This window comes from Diceros bicornis, chromosome 11 (assembly GCF_020826845.1).
Source record: "Diceros bicornis minor isolate mBicDic1 chromosome 11, mDicBic1.mat.cur, whole genome shotgun sequence".
Lineage (NCBI taxonomy): Eukaryota > Metazoa > Chordata > Mammalia > Perissodactyla > Rhinocerotidae > Diceros > Diceros bicornis.
Window position 1 is genome coordinate 34,302,501 of NC_080750.1, and position 19,326 is coordinate 34,321,826.

Here is a 19,326-nt window from a genome sequence, read left to right on the forward strand (position 1 = left end):
AAACAAAAAGTTATTTTAGATTCAAGGATATAATGGTGCCCTAGACAATATTTGTCTTATATTGGGAAATCATGTAAATGAAGCAAGACTGCAGGATGACAAACCCGCTGCATCCTCATTACAGCACTGTGCTTTGTCAAAGATGTGTTCTTATCTTTTAGAAAAGAGCTCACTGCAATAATGACTGTACAAACCTGTACAAAAGGGCCTGAGATAGAGAACAAGAAGGGTGAAAAAATAAAGAATGTAAAGACACTACTTTTACAGATATTCAGACACTACTTTTTGGATATTCAAGATAGTTAAAATCATTTCTAATACTGTGTGTTTCTCTCTAACATTTTGCCCACCATGACCCACCTCCACCCAGAGTCTGTTAACTGAATCACAGCATTCCTAGACAGTTACAGGACATAACGGTTTCTTCTGGAGTTTTCATTAGTAATGTTGTTCAAAGTGAATTTTATTTGTAACTGTTTCTATTATATTGACTAGGTCAATTAGTCCCATGAATTATTGGTCTTTCTGCCTGATAGCTTGGTGGATTATTCAAGTGGGACCATTCATAACCTGTAACTGAATGCAGCCAATCAACCTCAGAAACATGAAAATACTGGTACCTAATGGGATTTTAAGTTTATCTTAATAACATATTACAGTAATGTCATTTTCCCCAAATTGGTGGTATATTATTTGACAGAAACTCTACATTTTTGATGAAACTCTACATTCAAATTAATTCAATTTGTAAGTTATGGTGTACAAATTACATAGAGTTATTTCTATCTTATGGAAGTTCACCATAAAAATGTAGAAGCTTTTTAAAAACAATAATCAGCTATTAACTATTAATATCAGCATGCCTACATTTACTTAGACAATTTATACAACTAAATAAAGAATATGAGAACCCTTTAATATGCAATATTCAGTGCTCTTATCAAGATTTCTCCCAAGGTACCAAAAGCACTACTACTCTCTCAGAAGCTAATGTGGAAATTAATTTGTATTTTACTTCAAATATTCAAAAAAATCTTTAAGTTGCCAAATATTACTTATTTTTTTAAAAACACTAAAGAAAAGAGATTGCATTAATTGAGTGTTTACTATGTGACAGGCAATATGAATAAGTACTTCGCAAACTTTATCTTAATCGTCTCAGGAATCCAATGAAACAGGAATTGTTATCCCTATTTTATGTATGAGGAAACTGAGGTTTCAGAGTGGCTAAATATGTCCCTAAGTTTCACACAGCTAATAAGTGGCAAAACTGAGATCTGAAACCAGATCTGTCCAGTTTGCCAAATTGTGGTCTTTCAATATCACTCAGCCTAAAAAAATATGAGATAATCCCCAGCCATCTCCCAGTATCATCTTGTAATAACTGGACCATAGAATACTACTAAGCTTCAAACCATTCTATAAAAGAATGATATCCAATTATTACTGAGCAACAGCTAGAAGGAGATGAATGAATGAATAAGGATGTTCTGTTATCCACATAATTATATCAACACTAAAGTTTTATTAACAGTAAGACAATACCCCAGTTTTTTTCATATCATTTCCCACTCAAATGCACTCGCACACAAATGAAAGTACATGTGGTCTATACACGGGCCTGTACTCATACATTACCTACTCACATACACACAAACTCATCCAAACTGTTACACCCAATACTCCCAGTTTCTAAGCCAAAAGCATTATCTATTATGCCAGGCCACAAAGAAGTGAAAAGCTGTCTTAATATCACAGGTATCAAGGTATCAATTTCTTTGCAGAGAAGGATTTTTAAAACAAGTTGAATAACTTTTTCATATAGTAAATTTTTTTAAACTATCTGATCTAGTGAGCCAACTTAACATATATTCTAGCAAAAATTGTATTATGATTACCTCTGTTTTTGCCTTGCAAATTTCAAACAGAAGCAATGTGTTCAATTGTTAGGTCAAACTTCCCTAAAAGCAAATGCCTATTAACAGAGGTACACCCTGCGCATTTCCAAAACTCTGTTACTATTCCCAACTTCCCTGCCATGGGAGCCTTCAGATTGGCTAGCATAACTCTCAGGGCTTCATTCACTGCCGTTTGTAAAAATATTTGTGCAATTAGGATGGACAGAGCTTTTTTGAAAATATTGGCTTGGCTGAAAGTCATGGCAGTTAAAATGTGCATAAATAACAGGGTTTTTTTAATGCCCATTTATACACCCCAACTCTATAAATTTATTACTATAAATATTGCATTACTTTAAAAGAATACATCCTATAGAGCAAGTATAAGGGCTAAGAAGTAGACTTCAGAGTCATCAATATTCAGTCAGCTTTGCTTATTTTCTAATTAAATCAAATCAAATCCCATAAGCACAAAAAATTTCAAGAAGAGAGTACAAAATCAAAGGAAGTATCCAAGTTAGTAAATTATTACCTTAGTTAGTAAAGAAAAAATATAATATTTTGACACAATGGATCAACATGTGATCCAACAAATTTTATGCTATTAACTGGATCACATCAAAAAGATTAAAACTGCTAAATTATTCCTTTATAAAAGCTACAAAATAGTAATGCTACTGATGCTGAGTCTGTATATATAATCCAATGCCAATGGAAATCTCATTAAAATAAAAAACAAAAAAACTAGAAAACCTGCTTGGGATGCATGCTCTGTCCAACTTTGAACAATTGATATTGAAATGCCAAATATCAACATTAAATTAAAAAAAAATCACTTCATAGGCTTAGATCTGGCAGTAAGGAACTGAATCCAAGACAACCTATCTACTCTCTATTACTAGAACATGCCGTAATAAAGATAAGACACATTTATCTAGCACTTTTCGACCTCGTGCAGTCATGTGTGAGCAAGGATAAAGCAAGCAGCCATTACAAAACTATAGGAAAAAAGAAGTATGGAAGGACATAAACTTATATTGACTGAGAAACCTACTATGTATTTGGTATATCGCAGATGTTTTAGACAACTTATTTAATCTTCACAACCACTCAAACAAGATAGGTATCGTGATTCTCATTTTTTAAAGTAATCAAACACAGGCTCAGAAAGGACAGTGATATTGCGCTATATCACAAAATAAAGAGGTGATAGTACCAAGATTCCAGTCTGATCTGACAGACTCCAAAACCCACAATCAAAGCAGCATGTGGCAAAGACAATCCAGAAACGTGTTGCTTCCTCTGGCTTAGGTCTCATCCTTCTGTCCCACTTCAAATACAATATTTAAAACCCAGATTGCAGATTATGAAACAGACTGGGTTTTTGCCCCTGGAAGCCAAGGTTAGAGAACTCTGCGTTCAGTGGCGAGTACAATATGACTCTGGGGGAATAGCAGCAAGTTTCAAATGACTACAACTTCAGGTTAAACGGAGTTCAGTGAGTCACGATAATTCCATGCTACTGATAACCCTGATCTTAGTCAATAGAAAATTTTCAAATTTGTATTCCATATTTGCCTTACACAATTCTCTCTCAACACAAGGCAACTCTTCATACAAAATAAGTATTTTAAAGCCAGGAACACCTCTCAATGCCTTTCACTAATTTTCCTCAGAGAAGTGATAAAATTTTAAAATGGATAAAACTAACGTTTAACAACCAGATTTTACAAACTAACTGAGAATAATTTTGACTTTTTATCCTTTTATTACCTTAAATGTAAAGCAGTTCCTAAATACTAAGGTAGAAGAGGGAAGGCAGGCAGAGATTTCTTTTCATTCCTCAGTTTGTTCTTATTCCCTAAAGTGCCTTGCTTATCATACTTCACTTGAGCTTATCACCTTTGGGCCACGATAAGGACCAAGTTATGAGTCTCCTAGATTCTCCTAAGGTAAATTATGTTCCCTTGAGTCATTATCTTTTCTAAGATCACATTCTTATACCAGAAAGTGGGGCTGCTAGGGTAGAATCAATTTAAGAACTAATCTGCCTCAGACCTTTTTCGTCAGTAAAGCTAAAACAGATGCCCCTCTGCTACCTTTAAAATAAATACAAGGGCCACTGCAGAAAAAAAAAAAATTGCATAAATATTAGCTGAGCACCTATGTGCCAGGTACTTAGGCACAAGGGTGATCAAGACAGACACTGTCCCTGTGCTAGTGGTAGCTATCAAAGATTTGTGGCAACTAATAAGAAATATGTTATAAAATTACTAAATAAATGGCAGAAGGGTAAGATTAGTGCACAGAAATACATATACAATTGTTATTAAGTAGGTCACAGATTTGACTCCACAGTTCCTGACAAAGGAAAGTGAGTATCATTCTTGGTTCTGACACAGTACAGAGGTTCCTCTACTTAAGAACAGATTAGTTTCCAAAGAGCTATCATTAAGCCCATTTAATCAAATGTGCAAATTTTTAATTACAGAAGCAACTGCTAATAGCATCTATTGGTGACTGAGAGAGTCGACATTCTTCTCCCACCCACTGCTGCCCCCTCGCAACAGGTAGGTTTTCCATATCTATCAAAGTCCCTAAGTTGAAAGTTCTTGAGCACAGGAACGTGTGTGTGTGTGTGTGTGTGTGTGTGTGTGTATGTGTGTGTATGAATGTATAATAAAAACCAAAATGCTTTTCCTAAATTCAGATCTGAAGGAAATTTTTACTCTAACTCTGTAATAAATAGGCCACTTTGTGATATAGTGGACCACATCCTCAACAATATTCCTAATAGAATTACAATAACAAATTTCATAATTTCTTATGTAACTCAATGTAGGCCTATGGATTAATACTAAAGAGAAATTCTATAAAAGTAATTTTATAAAATAATGTAGCCAAGGTATAATATTTATAATAGCTAAAGAACATGAATGTCTTTCAAGCAGTTCCCAATTAAAAAAAAAAAGAAAACAGAAAATTTAATTCTTGGAAGAATAGTCTGAAGATCTAAGAATAAGCTTTTGAGACTATTAGCATCACAGTCCTTTCTTACACAAGTTTTGTGTGTAACACCTCTTTGCTATAGTTCATAAAACACAGGAAAATAAAGCTTTCAGATTAAGTTTTGACGTTTTAGCAATTATATCGAAAATGAGTATTATACTTAGTGAACAATGACAACAGATGCAATATTTTTAAAAGGGCTATTCACTTTTCTCATGAATCTCAAAGAAACTATAATTAGAAGAATAAGTCAAAGGCCACAGTTATTATTGTATATGGTTATTGTAAAAAGGACACTCTATGTAAACAACATATATTAATTGGTCAGATTCACTAAAATTAAGTGAAATGAGAGAAAAAGCAAAAATAGAACCTCAGAGGATAATATCCTCTGCCTGAAAAACTTCATTTACTCTAAGAACACTATCTACCATTAAATAATCACAGAGTACCTTTTCCTCAACTTAAGAGGAGTTTACTAAATCTGAATACCTAGGTTAACTTACATAAAACTGAAATTCAGTTAAGTGAAAGAATATAAGATTATTTTAACAGGGATTTTTTTTTTAATTAGAGTAAAACAACACTAATTAGTCTATAAACATTTTACAGTCAGAATGTATTTTCAAAGTTGCTTTCTAAATACAGATAAAATAGATATACTAATATCTACTAACATATACTAATATATCTAAGTACTTTAGTAGTTACGGCTATAAGTTTCTATTACAATTATTTTATTGATTTCTATTATAAAATTGGAAATGTTTTCCTATAGAAAAAAATATTGGGGGACTCATTATTATGAAATCTCATTTGCTTAGAGGCAATCTCAAGGAAGAAACAGGAAAAACAGAAGTTGCCAGCATATTATAATTATTATTTTATATGAGCTAAATGTGCCAGTCAAACCCTAAGAAAACTTCTTACCCTGAGTGGTGGGGAGGGAGATGGAGTGTATAGTATACATTTTCCCTTTTTCTTTTAAAGACTTTATTTTTCAGAGCAGTTTTAGAGTCACAGCAAAATTGAGAGGAAGGCACAGAGATTTCCCGTATATTTCCTGCTCCCTTACATGCAGTGCCTCCCCCATTATCAACATCCCCCACCAGAGTGGTACTTTTGTTACAACTGGTGAACCTATATTGACACATCATAATCACCCAAACTCCAGAGTTTACATTAGGGTTCACTCTTGGTGGTGTATGTTCTACGGGTTTAGACAAATATATTATAACATGTATCCATCGTTATAGTGCCACACAAAGTATTTCGCTGCCCTAAAAATCCTCTGTGCTCTGCCTATTCATCCCTTCCATTACCCTTAACTCTTGGCAACCTCTGATCTTTTTACTGTCTCCATAGTTTTGCCTTTTCCAGAAGGTCACACAGTGGGAATTATACAGTATGTTGCCTTTTCAGATGGCTTCTTTCACTTAATAATATGCATTTAAGTTTCCTTCATGTCTTTTCATGGCTTGACAGCTCATTTCTTTTTTAGCACTGAATAACTTTCCACTGTCTGTACCACAGCTAATCCATTCACCTACTGAAGGACGTCTGGTTGCTTCCAACTTTTGGCAATTATGAATAAAGCTGCTATAAACATGCGTGTGCAGGATTTTGTATGGATATAAGTTTTCAATTTCTTTGGGTAAATACCAAGGAGCACAATTGCTGAATCATATGGTAAGAGTATGTTTAATTTTCTAAGAAACCACCAAACTGTCTTCCAAAGTGGCTGCACCATTGTGCATTCCCAGCAGCAATGAACGAGAGCTCCTGTTGCTCCACATCCTCAGCAGCACTAGGTGTTCCAGATTTTACCCATTCTAATATGTGTGCAATGGTATATCATTGTTGTTTTAATTTGCATTTCCCCAATGACATAACATGTGGGACATCTTTTCATACTCTTATTTGCCATCTGTACATCTTCTTTAGTGAGGTATCTTTTAAGGTATTTGGTCTATTTTTTAATCAGGTTGAGTTTTAAAAGTTCTTTGTATTTTTTGGATAACAGTCCTTTATCAGACGTGTCTTTTGCAAGTATTTTCTCTCAGTCTGTGGCTTATCTTCTCATTCTCTTGATATTATATATTCCCAATCTGAGGTATCTGTCACTATGAGAGATAATTTTGTTTATATGGTGGCAAAAAGTGGGAACCTATGGAATATATAAGACCTAGAGCAAGAACTTATACTCTTCGTTACCAAAACTAAGCAATAGAAAATTTACGCAGCTACTTAGGAAACACCATATTAATTCGGAACAAGATAAAAGACTTTGGGCTCAATACAAGTTGCTGGCTTACATATTATCTGAACAATTTCACAACTATTGTCTCAAAGTTATGGTTACCACTTAGTTTGAATCTAGATCTTTTCTCACCAGAAGTTCCTTGAGGGTCTCCTCTGCTAGTGTCTCTGTCCTACTTAATTAAGCACCAGAGATCAAGACTAGCTGTGGACCATTCAATTAGCTAAGTATCATTCTTAAGAATTACAAAGTAGACAATTTGTTCCGAAAATGGTGCTGAGATGGGCTACTGTTTCTGTTTTCTACCATCAACTATAATTGCAAACAGAAGAGGAAAGACCTCCTAAAACCTACAAACCCTTGCATGATGATTTTTCTTAATTTCCTTATGAAGGTAAAATGGCCAAAGAAGAAAGTATCAATTGGTTTATATTCCCAGAGTTTCTACTCCAATATTCTCATTCTTTTATTCTGAGACTTGGAATATGTTTTTCTTTTTTCCTTAGAAATTTTATTCTCCAAATTACACTGTTTAAAGCTCTTTATAAAATCATTAAGCAAAACCAGTCAGCAGGAAAAAAAGCAAATATTTATAAATGTTTGTGACAAAAGCATTAGCATTAAAAGTATCAATCAATTTTCAATAGACTATATCAAGGAAGTAAACAATTTTTAAATACATTTCAAAAATCTATAGTCAATCGATAGATTGACTGTCACTCACTAGCTCATTTCCTCAGCTACACATTTCAATTTTTCTGAAAAACTTAAAGAAATGTTTTGGTAACTTGTAATCTAATGTGATTTTAAGGAAAAAACTAGAAGGAATATGTATTGCATGTTGATTCCAGCTATACCGCTGACTTGCTGTGTGACACTGGGCAGCTCTCTTCACCTCTCTGTGCCTCATTTGTAAAATAATGGGATTGTACTTGATTAGAAGTTGCTAACTGGTGGCCCTTTGGCCACATCCAGCCTGTGGACATACCTTGTTTGCCCAGCATGTTTTAACAATTGGGAAATTTCACATTCAAATCCAGATTTCTGATTTATCCTTAAAAATTGTAAGACTGCCAACACTGGGCCAATGTGTCCCGCAAAGGCTGAAACTGAATAGCAGCTGTCCCCTTTGGACAAGGCATGGACTTTTGGTGTTAAATTACCTGCTTGATTGCTTAGCATCTAAGTTTTTGATGAAATAGATTACCTTTAAAGTTTCTTTCAGCTCTAACATTTTCACATTTAGAGTGAGCTATATAGCAAAAGATCCATTTAATCTAAGTCCCAGCTTTATTTGAATAAAGGGATAATAATAACATCTGACCACCACTTGAGCTTTGGAGAGACAAAATGAAACAGTGAGTGGTGACTGCTTAGCACAGTGATATGCATGTAGAAAGTGCTTAACAAACAGTACAGGTAACAATAAACATAAATAATGGCGAACATAATGACTCAGTTCTATGATGGTTAATCCAATATAAATCAAAATTGACATGCTGATTCTTCTCTTCCAAACACAACATTGGTCCCATCAAAAAATCAACTGCAAGATTTGCTGCAGCTCTTTCTGCTGCTACTACTGTTCTAATTAGGGCCATTTTAGTTGCCAAGAATAAAGATTCACTCAAAAGGAAGAGGGGGTTTATTGAGAAGTTTATATACCCATGGGAACCCAGGAAAATGTAAACAACCAGGTATCAGACAGGTCAGTAAATGAAGACTACTGGGGGCATCAGCCACTTGCTCAACTTTACTTTTCTCTCTCCTGGTTATCTGTCCTTGCATCCACTCTATTCTCCATCCTAACTATACCATCCACTCTATACCATCCTAACTTCTCCCGTATCTTATACTTTATATTCTTCTCATTTTAAAACTTCAGTTTGCACATGGCCCTTCACCTTACTACCCTCCCATGTCACTATCTCTCTGAATCAAGTCTTGCTGCTAACCTGCCTGTTTCCTGTGAGTCATATTCTTGAGAGAGGCAAAAAAGTGAAAATAGAACTACCACATGATCCCATAATCCCACTTTTGGGTATATAACCAAAAGAACTGAAAGCAGGGTCTCAGAGAGATATTTGCACATTCATGTTCATAGCAGCATTATCCACAATAGTCAAAAGATAGAGGAACTCAAGTGTCCATCAACGGATGGATAAACATAATGTGGTATATACATACAATGGAATATTATTTAACCTTAAAAAGACAAGAAATTCTGTCACTTGCTACAACCTGGATGAACCTTGAGGTCACTGTGCTAAGTGAAATAAGCCTGTCACAAAAAGACACATACTGCATGAGTCCACTTATACGAGGTATCTAAAGCTGTCAAATTCATAGAAATAGAGAGTAGAATAGTGGTTACTAGGGGCTGAAGGGAGGGGAAAATGAAGGAGTTGTTGAATGGATATAGATTTTCAGTTTTGCAAGATGAAAAGTTCTGGAGATCTGCTATACAACAATGTGAATACAGTTAACCCTTCTCAACCATACACTTAAAAATGTGAAGATGGTGAGTTTTTTGTTATGTGATTTTTATCACAATTAAAAATTTTTTTAAAATTTTCTGAACGAAGGAAGTGGATTTTCCCAGATAATCTTTTTGAAGCAAACTTCACAAGCATGAGTCAGTGGCAAGCCCATGAACTGACTGCCGGTATATTTATTTGACAACTTTTTTTTTAAATGCCTACTGCTTCCAACACTGTGCTCAATTCTCAGCCAGGTGCCCACCCCTGCCCTGTCCAGCTGGCCATACTTGCTCAGTAGGCTTTCCTCATATAAAAAGGGGCTGATAATGTCTATCTCTAAAACCATGTCATTTTCACTTTTGTAAGTAAAATGTATATTTCTACTATGTTATAGACTGCCATAGGGTTAAATAAAGGGCTTTTTAATTTTGGTTTTTGTTTTCTTTGCCCTGTTGGCTGTTACTGCCATCACTCTGCCTAGAAGAAACAGTGCAGCTCCTCCATAACTGATGTGAAAGAGCACTTGAAAAAAGTGACCTTATAGCACAACGCTCGTGAAAGGAACCTCATCAACTTCCAAGTTCACTTTAAGTACGCATGAGCGGGACATAACCTTCCAATTCAAAGTATTATGAAACAAAAGAAGAATCCCCTTCAGAATCTCCTTACTTGGCACAAATACTATGGTAGGAAACGTTGGAATTCCTGCTATTAGAAAAAAAAAATTTCATTATTCTCAAATCTATAAATTTAGAAACTATTACTCCAAATAGTGATTAAACTACCTGCAAGAACTGCCTTAATTCAGAATTGCATTAAATAAATTGCCTATTAAAACATGTAACACAGGTTTATAAAGGAAACTTCTCAGTCCCTATCTAACTGGATACTCCTGACCATTTTCAGCTTCTATGGCATCATATTCTCTTGATTTTCTTCTCATCTCTGGCAGTTTCTCTCATCTTTTCTCATTGGATAATTTTTTTCTACCCGATCCTTGAATATTGGCATTTCCATAGTTCCAGCCCTGGCACTCTTCTTTTCTACTATACACACTCCCTGAATAAATCAAAACTCACACCAAAGCTTCTACTTACACACTGATGATTCCCAAATCTACACCTCTAACCTAGACTTCTGTCCTCAGGTTCACATCCATATACCTGACTACCACTGATAAGCCCTCCATCTGAAAAGATAACAGAAATCAGTGACAAAAATTAATCTCAATAGCTTAAACTTTCTCTCTATCCCCAGCCTCAATGTTCCTTAACTCTGTATTCCATTTCTGATTAATGGCAACATTCACTCAGTTGCCAAACCTGACAATTCTAAATGCCTTCTTCTACCTACTTAAACCCCCTACACATACTCCCAGTATACCCCAGGCAGCCATCAGTCACAAGTCCTTTTGATTCTACTTCAAATACATCCCTTCCTCTTGAACCCAACTGCCATAGCCTTAGTTAAATCCTCCTAATTTTCACCTGGATATTACCTACGTGGTCTTCACATTGCTCCAACCCCAGCATTTCCATGATTAAACTCTATCGTTTCCTCAGTTAAAGTCTCAACTCCCTAGAAGTCTGACAGTAAGCACAATCTAACTTTTGCCTATATATTTTCACTGTAACAATTATATATTTATTCCCTACAAGAATGTAAACTCCTTATGTACAGAGGCCAAATTACCATTACCATCACAGTAAATGTGTTGAATGAACGAATACTTCTCCAGTCCTTGTCACTCTCTCACACCTACGCAGTTTCCAGGCACACTAAATTATTTGCAGTTCTGCCATCATGTCATGCCCTCACTCTTCCACACCTTTATGAACACAGTGCCCCCTTTTAGGATAGCTCCACTTTTTTTCTCCACCCGAATAGGCTTTATATTTATCCTTAAGATTCAGTTGAACCATGACTTCTTTTAGAAAAACTTTTTAAACCACTGCTCCTAATATTCCATTGTATTCCCACAGCATCCTGAATGTATTTACTAGACTATGTTATAATTGTTGATTTATTTGCCTATTTCTTCCACCAGAACTATGAAGTGCTTAAGGACAGAAAACATGACTATCTTTGCTGTATCTCCAGTACCTAACACAGTGCATGGTACTTAGCAGGCCCTAAATCAATATTTACTGAATAAAACATGAATCTATCTTGTATGGGAATGCCACACTACATCTCTCAAAAAAACTATACTCTAAGTTTACAGTCAAACACAAAACAAGAGATACAAGAATGTTTCTCTCTTAAAAATATATACGATATTCTGCTGTGCAACAAATTTTAGTTTTCAAAAGGAAATATATCCCAAATGCAGTTACCTCAACTCCATTTTGGAAATAAGTAATGTATATAATTATGAATAACTTTTTTAAATTGCATAAGTTACTTTTAGAAAGGGATAAGAGAGGACATTTCTGGCCTAAAAATTACGTGTATCACACCAAAACATTATACACTCATTTCAAAGATGTCCTAAAATTAATAATAAAAATTAATTTAAAAAATATTGTCTTTTAAATTAGCTAAATGCAATAAAAACTGTTATTTTCCCCCAAACTCTCAATAAATTAAACGCTCTGTCTTATCAGACCAATTTATGTTTGTACATATTGCCTAAATCATTCCACTTCATAATAACTTGTTTAAAATAGGCCCCTCATAAGAAAGTAAATATAAGTAGATTTTAAGATCAATAGATAGAGTCAGAGCCTTTGTCTGCATCTTCTTACTCTACCCCACACATTAATGGAACTCAAATTATAATAGTAAATGTTATTTTAACAGAAGAGCTGACTTATTAACCATTCTGTCAAAGTGCCATATATGGACTCCCACAGCCATGCCACTGATTTAAGACACAAGGTAGAGAGCCAAAAGGCTCACCCACACGGAAGAAAGGGAAAATATCATTATAGCTCTCTTAACACTAAAGACTTGTTTCAAGCCTCCTCTTAAAAAAAAATCACTTGGTAACACCTTTACTATCAGAAGACAAAAACAAGGTTTAAAATCACTTATGTGCTCAAACTTGTGCTCCATCAATATTTTATCCTTTTGTGGCCACAAGTTTTAGAAGCAAAATGCTAACAATGAACCAAAGGACAACTTTCACATATGCTGAAAATATCTGCTTAACCTTAACTTAACAAGTTGTTTTTCACAGAACTTCATAGAAATAATTTTGAGAGCAGTCACTATATGTCTAATAAATCATTTTAGTTTCATATTTAAGCATAAAAATTTCTACAACAGTTGTTTTTTTTTTTTTGGTGATGAAGATTGGCCCTGAGCTAACACCTACTGCCAATCTTCCTCTTTTTGCTTGAGGAAGAGTGGCCCTGAGCTAACATCTGTGCCCATCTTCCTCTATTTTGTATGTGAGATGCCGCCACAGCATGGCTTGATAAACGGTGTGTAGGTCCGTGCCCAGGATCCGAACCTACAAATCCGGACTGCCGAAGTAGAGCGCGCCGAACTTAACCACTACGCCACCAGGCCAGCCCTTCTACAATAGTTTTTAAAAAGAGAAGTAACTAGTTAACAAATCGAAAAGGACTTTAAGTTTTCTTGGATTTTAGCTGGACATGTTTTCTAAAATGTTAAAATGGTCATATCTAAGATATACTGGTATTCTTTGGTTCCTTGCTGTAAATGACAAAAAATTTCCTTCACACATATTTTCCCTTCTGAGAGCAAAGGAAAAGAACAACATTAAACCAAAATATAATGTTAAAATACAAAGGATTTAAAAATTTAAAAAGCAACTACATCTTTATTTGAAAACTTCTCTTAACTACTTTCTGAGCTATATGAACATAATAACTTCCTGCATAAAAGTAACACAATTGAGATGAATGAAGTATTCTGAAAAGATGATATAAAGACTCTGAAATGCTAAATTCTCACTTCTATATACAAATAGTCTCTTGTGTAGAAGCAATAAATTATAAACATCTTATAAAATGTCCTGAGGTTGTTGGTTTCCAATTTGTGTAGGATGGATAATTTTGAAAACAAGAAAGTAGAATGAGCAGCATAAATAAATCCAACTTTGGCGTCAAAAATGTTCTATTTGGTCAAACCTAGTTTTAGTATTTTGTAACCAGTAAGCAGAAAGTCTAAATTTCATTTCCATTTTAAGTCCCTCCTCAAGTATAGAGGTTAAAATATGCATTCCAGAATAGTAAAGGAAGGGCCTGATCTCTTTGTGGAGATTTTTTAACAGAGGTAACAAAGATCTAGATATAACATCATGCTTCATAACTGAAATGAAGGAAAATATGATGAAGAAAGAATAACTTTTGGATAAATAGCATAGCCATTAGCTTTTCTCATCCTGAACTAGAATTTTTTAAAAGTTACTACTTCAAATCAATAATAAAATTACAGAAAATAGGTTTTTAGAGTGTTTCAAGTAAACAAATCCATAATTTCTAGTAAAAAAGGAAAACCCATTAAAACACTCCAATACACACTACACCCTCCAGTGGGCAAACATCCATGGAAAAATATAAAAAGATTTAGTTGGATTTTCCACTCAGTTAAATCAGTCCTATAACTAATGAAATGATGGCTCTAAAAACCTCATAAAAGTTCACACTATTTTAATCACTTGTCTTAGTATCCGAGTTAGAAGCAAAGATTTTTTAAAAATAACAATTTGGATCTTATAAGGAGTATGTAAAAAAATAAAATCATGATCTGCTTATCTTTCCTTAAAAAACAAAGTGCTATCAGATTCTTACTCCTTTAACTTAGAAAAAGGTAAATAGAATAAATCACGTATAAAAATGTATAATTCAAAGATAAAGTATCCTTTATATCATGAGCTGCAAAGGCCAGCACTAATACTTTAAAGCAAAATCCAAAAATTATGGTTCCTTAGTGAGAACTGTGGCAGAAAAGCAGTATGTTCATTAAGTTTTCAGGAAAACAACTTACATTATCACCTGGTAATATTTAGTATTACTGGTCTCATGAGGCTATGCGGTCACTACACAGAAATATAAACACACTTAGAATAAAATTAAGAGACTACCGAAAAGAGCCCTTATTCTATATGGCTAACGCTTCAGCATTTAAATGATATAATAGAAGCAAAGACTAGATTAAAAGTATTCCACAATGGTCCAAATATCATTTCAAGTTTCTCCAATTTACAACAGAAAACAAAACATATATTTAATATATAAATTTAGAAATCATGTATGAAGGCAGACATTTCCCAAAATGCATCAAAGAATTTCTGAACATATATACTCTTGGAAAAACTAGCACAACTAAGACTATTTGAGGTCTTGAACTTACTACAACTAGGATATGAGACTAGCAATTAAAGGATAACAGTGACATCTAGTGGACATTCCGAATATATACCACACATATCTTGGATCAAAATATTTTATTTCCCGCATTTCACGTTATTTCAACCTGCCTGAGGAATTATATGACAAATATTTAGTTTTAAACAAAAACAAGACCACTCTGCTCCCAAAAGCCTTCTCAATATGAGTTACCCAATCATGTGATCAACAAAAATGTTTAACAATTAAAATATAAGAAGCAAATCAAGTCTTTAAAGCACTAAACACTGATTAAATGTATTAGATATAGGGCTAAAAGAAGGGCTAGCAAAAGGTCCAATATAATTAGAATAATAAAAAGAATTTAAAGATTCTCAATGAAAAAAGCACTAGGGCAAATGAAAAAACTTACAAAGGAAGTAAAGAGCTTATCTATTTAAGAATTTATTTAAGCATGGGAAGTATGTATTAACCAGTATGGTCTCTCAGATAAAATAGGAAATGTTTTTAAACTAAAAGAAGAATATCTTATCTACAACAATTTTTCAAAAACAAATTAGCTCTCAAGAAAAGTTATAGGATCATTTTTTAAAAGTAAAGAAAGATCAATGTATGGAACAAGACCAGGTAGTTATCTCAAAAAGCGACAGTTTCCTCAAAGAAGGATGAAAAAACAAGCTAAAAAATACCTGTGGACAATGTCCTTACTTACTCTTATTTGTCAATATATAAGCAAATTTCACATGAGAACAACAATGCACTTAATGAGAAAACAATGAAAGTATACGTGATTTTTATTAAGTATTTTATTACTAACTCAGGGAAGAAATATAAATGTAGAGACAGGGTCTTAATATAAACACTAAGTCAAGTAAGAGTCCAGGCCACAAAGTAGGAAGTCTTTCAAAAATCACAGGTGCTTCCCAGATCTCTCAGAACCACCTAACCTAAAAGATTTTAACAATTATTTGAGCTCCATGATTTTCTGACAAGAAAAATTGGCATTTTTTTGCCAATGCCAATAAGGGTCAGAATTTCACAAGTACACAGTTCAAAATCATTGAAAATATCTCTGAAATGTAAATATTTGTGGACTAAAAAAATTCAGGTGAAAAAGCACTGTCCTAATAGCTTCAAAAAGTTATACAGAGGATAAATAATTTGTGGTATATTCAAACAATGGGCTACAACTCCATATAACCAGCAAAACTGACCTATGGAACAAATGAATGAATAAACAAACAAACAAAATCAGAAGAACAGTTACCTCTGAGGGTAGGATGGAAATGGAGATAGACGGGTAAGGGATATGAGGGAATTTTCTGGGGTAATGGAAATGTTCTATATCTTACTAGGAGTTGGGGTTACACAGATGTGTGTGCATTTGTCAAAACTCACCAAATAATATACTTAAGATCTGTGCAAAATTTATATAAATTTTACCTTAAAAAATGAACCTTAAGGAAATATTAATAACTCCAGTTATCATATATCATGCTGAAGTATTTGGGGTGATGTGTACAGATATCTGCAACTTATTTTGAAATGCATATAAAAATTAGATGGATTGATGGACAGATTATAATAAAGCAAATACAACAAAACATCAACAATTATGGAATCTAGGAGGTGAGTATATTGGGGTTCACTATATAATTCTTTCAGCTTTTCTGTATGGCTGAACATTTCCATCACAAAATATTGGAAAAAAATAAAGATGTCAATCAGAATTCAAAAGAAAATAAAAAATGTTCTAAAAAATTAAAACTATGTTTTCTTAAATATTAACAATTTTCCTTTTCGATATTAACATTTTAATCTGTCTAACCTAACATCAAATGAGACTAACTTCTAAAGGGCAAGAGTTACAGGATAACATATTTTTAAAACTCTGAAAGACATACCCGAATTTCTTGAAGGTTGTGAAAATTATTTCCTACTCTGACTGAGATCTTGCTTGGAGTATAGCTTTCATCAGATTTGTAGTCTGCATAAATACATAATGTCTTCACAGTTGTTTTTCTTCTAAAAGCAATAAAGTAAAAACAATATGCCCTTTATCATGTAGAAAGTTTACATCCAAAACATCTTCTGATTTTAAAAATCATAGTTTGCCAAACTGAGCATTTGAATCAACAATTTCCATTTCCTTTAATTTCAACATGATGAAAACAAAGAACATGTAAAAATACAGATAAACATTTACTTATATAGACATCTCTTACCTAGAACATGGTCAAGAACCAGATGTGAGCAAAGAAGGAACAGTTAAGCCAAAATAGGTATCTTAGAGTACAAACAAGCATTAAGAATTTCAGTCCTGGCCGGCCCCGGGGCATAGCGGTTAAGTGCGTGCGCTCCACTGCTGGCAGCCCGGGTTCAGATCCCGGGCGTGCACTGAAGCACCGCTTGTCAGGCCATGCTGTGGCAGCATCCCACATAAAGTGGAGGTCCCACATAAAGTGGAGGAAGATAGGCACGGATGTTAGCTCAGGGCTGATCTTCCTCACAAAAAAAAAAAAAAAAAAAAAAGGATTTCAGTTCTCTTCATTTGTATTTTAGACAAAGAAATTATTCTAACAAGCTTGGTTTTCTTTACTAGTTAATTACTTAATTTCCTATGTTAACACTTGAAAATAACTACCTAAGTGAGAAATTAATTCAAGCAAAAAGAAAAGCATTTTTTAAAAAATAGAAAGTATAATCTATTACTTAATGTAAGAAACAAAATTCTGTTTTTTTCAAAATACACCTCTTAGGAAGATAAGCAAAGACTATATAACAGAAAATAAATTTCAGAAAAAATGCAAGTGGCCAAAAAATATGAAAATATGTTCAATCTCTAATAATCAAAGAAATAGAAATTAAAATACACATAAACATTAGTTTTGTTATCATATTGGAAAACATTAAAATGACTGATAATACCCAAATTTAATTAAAAACAGGTACTTCCATAGCCAGTCAGTAGGTACACAGCCTTTGACCCACAAATTCAACTTCTAAGAATGTATTACAAGACAACACAACTACTCAAAAATGGATCTAGAAAAATGTTTATTGTCCTGCAGTTAAATTACTGAAAAATTATAAACAACCTAAATATCTATCTTAATAAGGAACTAGTTAAATAAATTATAACATAACCATTTCATGAAATACCATACAACTGTTTAAAATAATCATGTAGATATATAGTTATATAGTAGATAGTATATAGATATATAGTAGGAAAAAAAGTAGATTACAAAACAGTATATACAGAGGAGCACATTTTGGGGAAAACAAAAAAATTTTTAAAGGCTTATAAACCTATACATATGTATAGAAAAAGACAAAGAGAATCATACAAAAATAGAAAAAGTGGCTACTTTGGTGAGGTATAACTATGGGAAATCTTTATTTTCTTCTTCACGATTTCTATATTTTCTGATTCATTTTTTACAATAAGCATGTGTGATTTTGTTCATTAGAAAAAAAAACTAGACAATTTTAAACATCAACCAAAAATACCATTAAGAAGTCTATTTAAACATGCTTTAAAAGTTGAGTCTGGTATAAACTGGCACTAACTTAATTACAATGAGCTCCTTGAACAGAAGCAGCCTGTGTCAAAAGTCAGCCTATAAAAACAACAGGGGATCTGTAGCTCTTAGTGAGGAGACCAAACTTCTGTAGCTTGAGCTATTCATCAGAAAGGAATGGGGAAAGTTACGGACTTTTCCTCAAATAATAAAGACAGATCAAGATGTAAAACACTAAATACCCAGAAACTGCTGACAGGATGAATACCATTACCAGGTTTTCAAAAGAGGCCAGAGGTATCAAACTGACATCTTTCTCCTTCTGCTGGGCCAGGAAGGAAGCATGAGCGGAATCAAAGGAAGAACGGGAAATTCTGAAGGGCATACCAAAGATCTTTTCCCTGATGAGCCATAAGTAGGCAGTGAAAGGTCTTTCTTATTTTGGAGAGATCAAAGATTATGAAGATTACTCTTGAGGACTTTTTTTTTAACAGAAGCAGATCTAAAGGACCACGCTTTTTGCTCAGAATAATTTTATCTCCAAGTTATGAAACTCAGAATAACTTAGTCATTGGAACCTACAAGATAATCAGGGTGAGGTTAGAAAGGCAAAGAAGAATAATAACACTAATGATTATAAAAAACAATAGCAACAGAGGCAAATAGCAAGTGAATATTCTGTGTCCAGCCCAGAAGTAATGCTTTATATGTATTATCTCATTTACTCCTCAACCTTGAGACACAGGAACTATTACCACCTCCATTTTACTGATTTTTTTTTTTTTTAAATAACAACACTCAGGTTAATAACTGGCTTAAGGCCAAAAAGCTAGT

General features: G+C 33.7%; 1 protein-coding gene across 1 annotated transcript in view; it reads right to left on the bottom strand.

Annotated features, from left to right (window-relative positions):
* ANAPC10 (anaphase promoting complex subunit 10) overlaps positions 1-19,326 on the bottom strand; it is a 78,768-nt gene that overhangs the window by 29,818 nt on the left and 29,624 nt on the right. Inside the window, exon 4 of the mRNA XM_058550138.1 lies at positions 16,873-16,993. Within this exon, the coding sequence (XP_058406121.1) occupies positions 16,873-16,993 (121 nt within the window). The remainder of the gene's footprint in view (positions 1-16,872; positions 16,994-19,326) is intronic.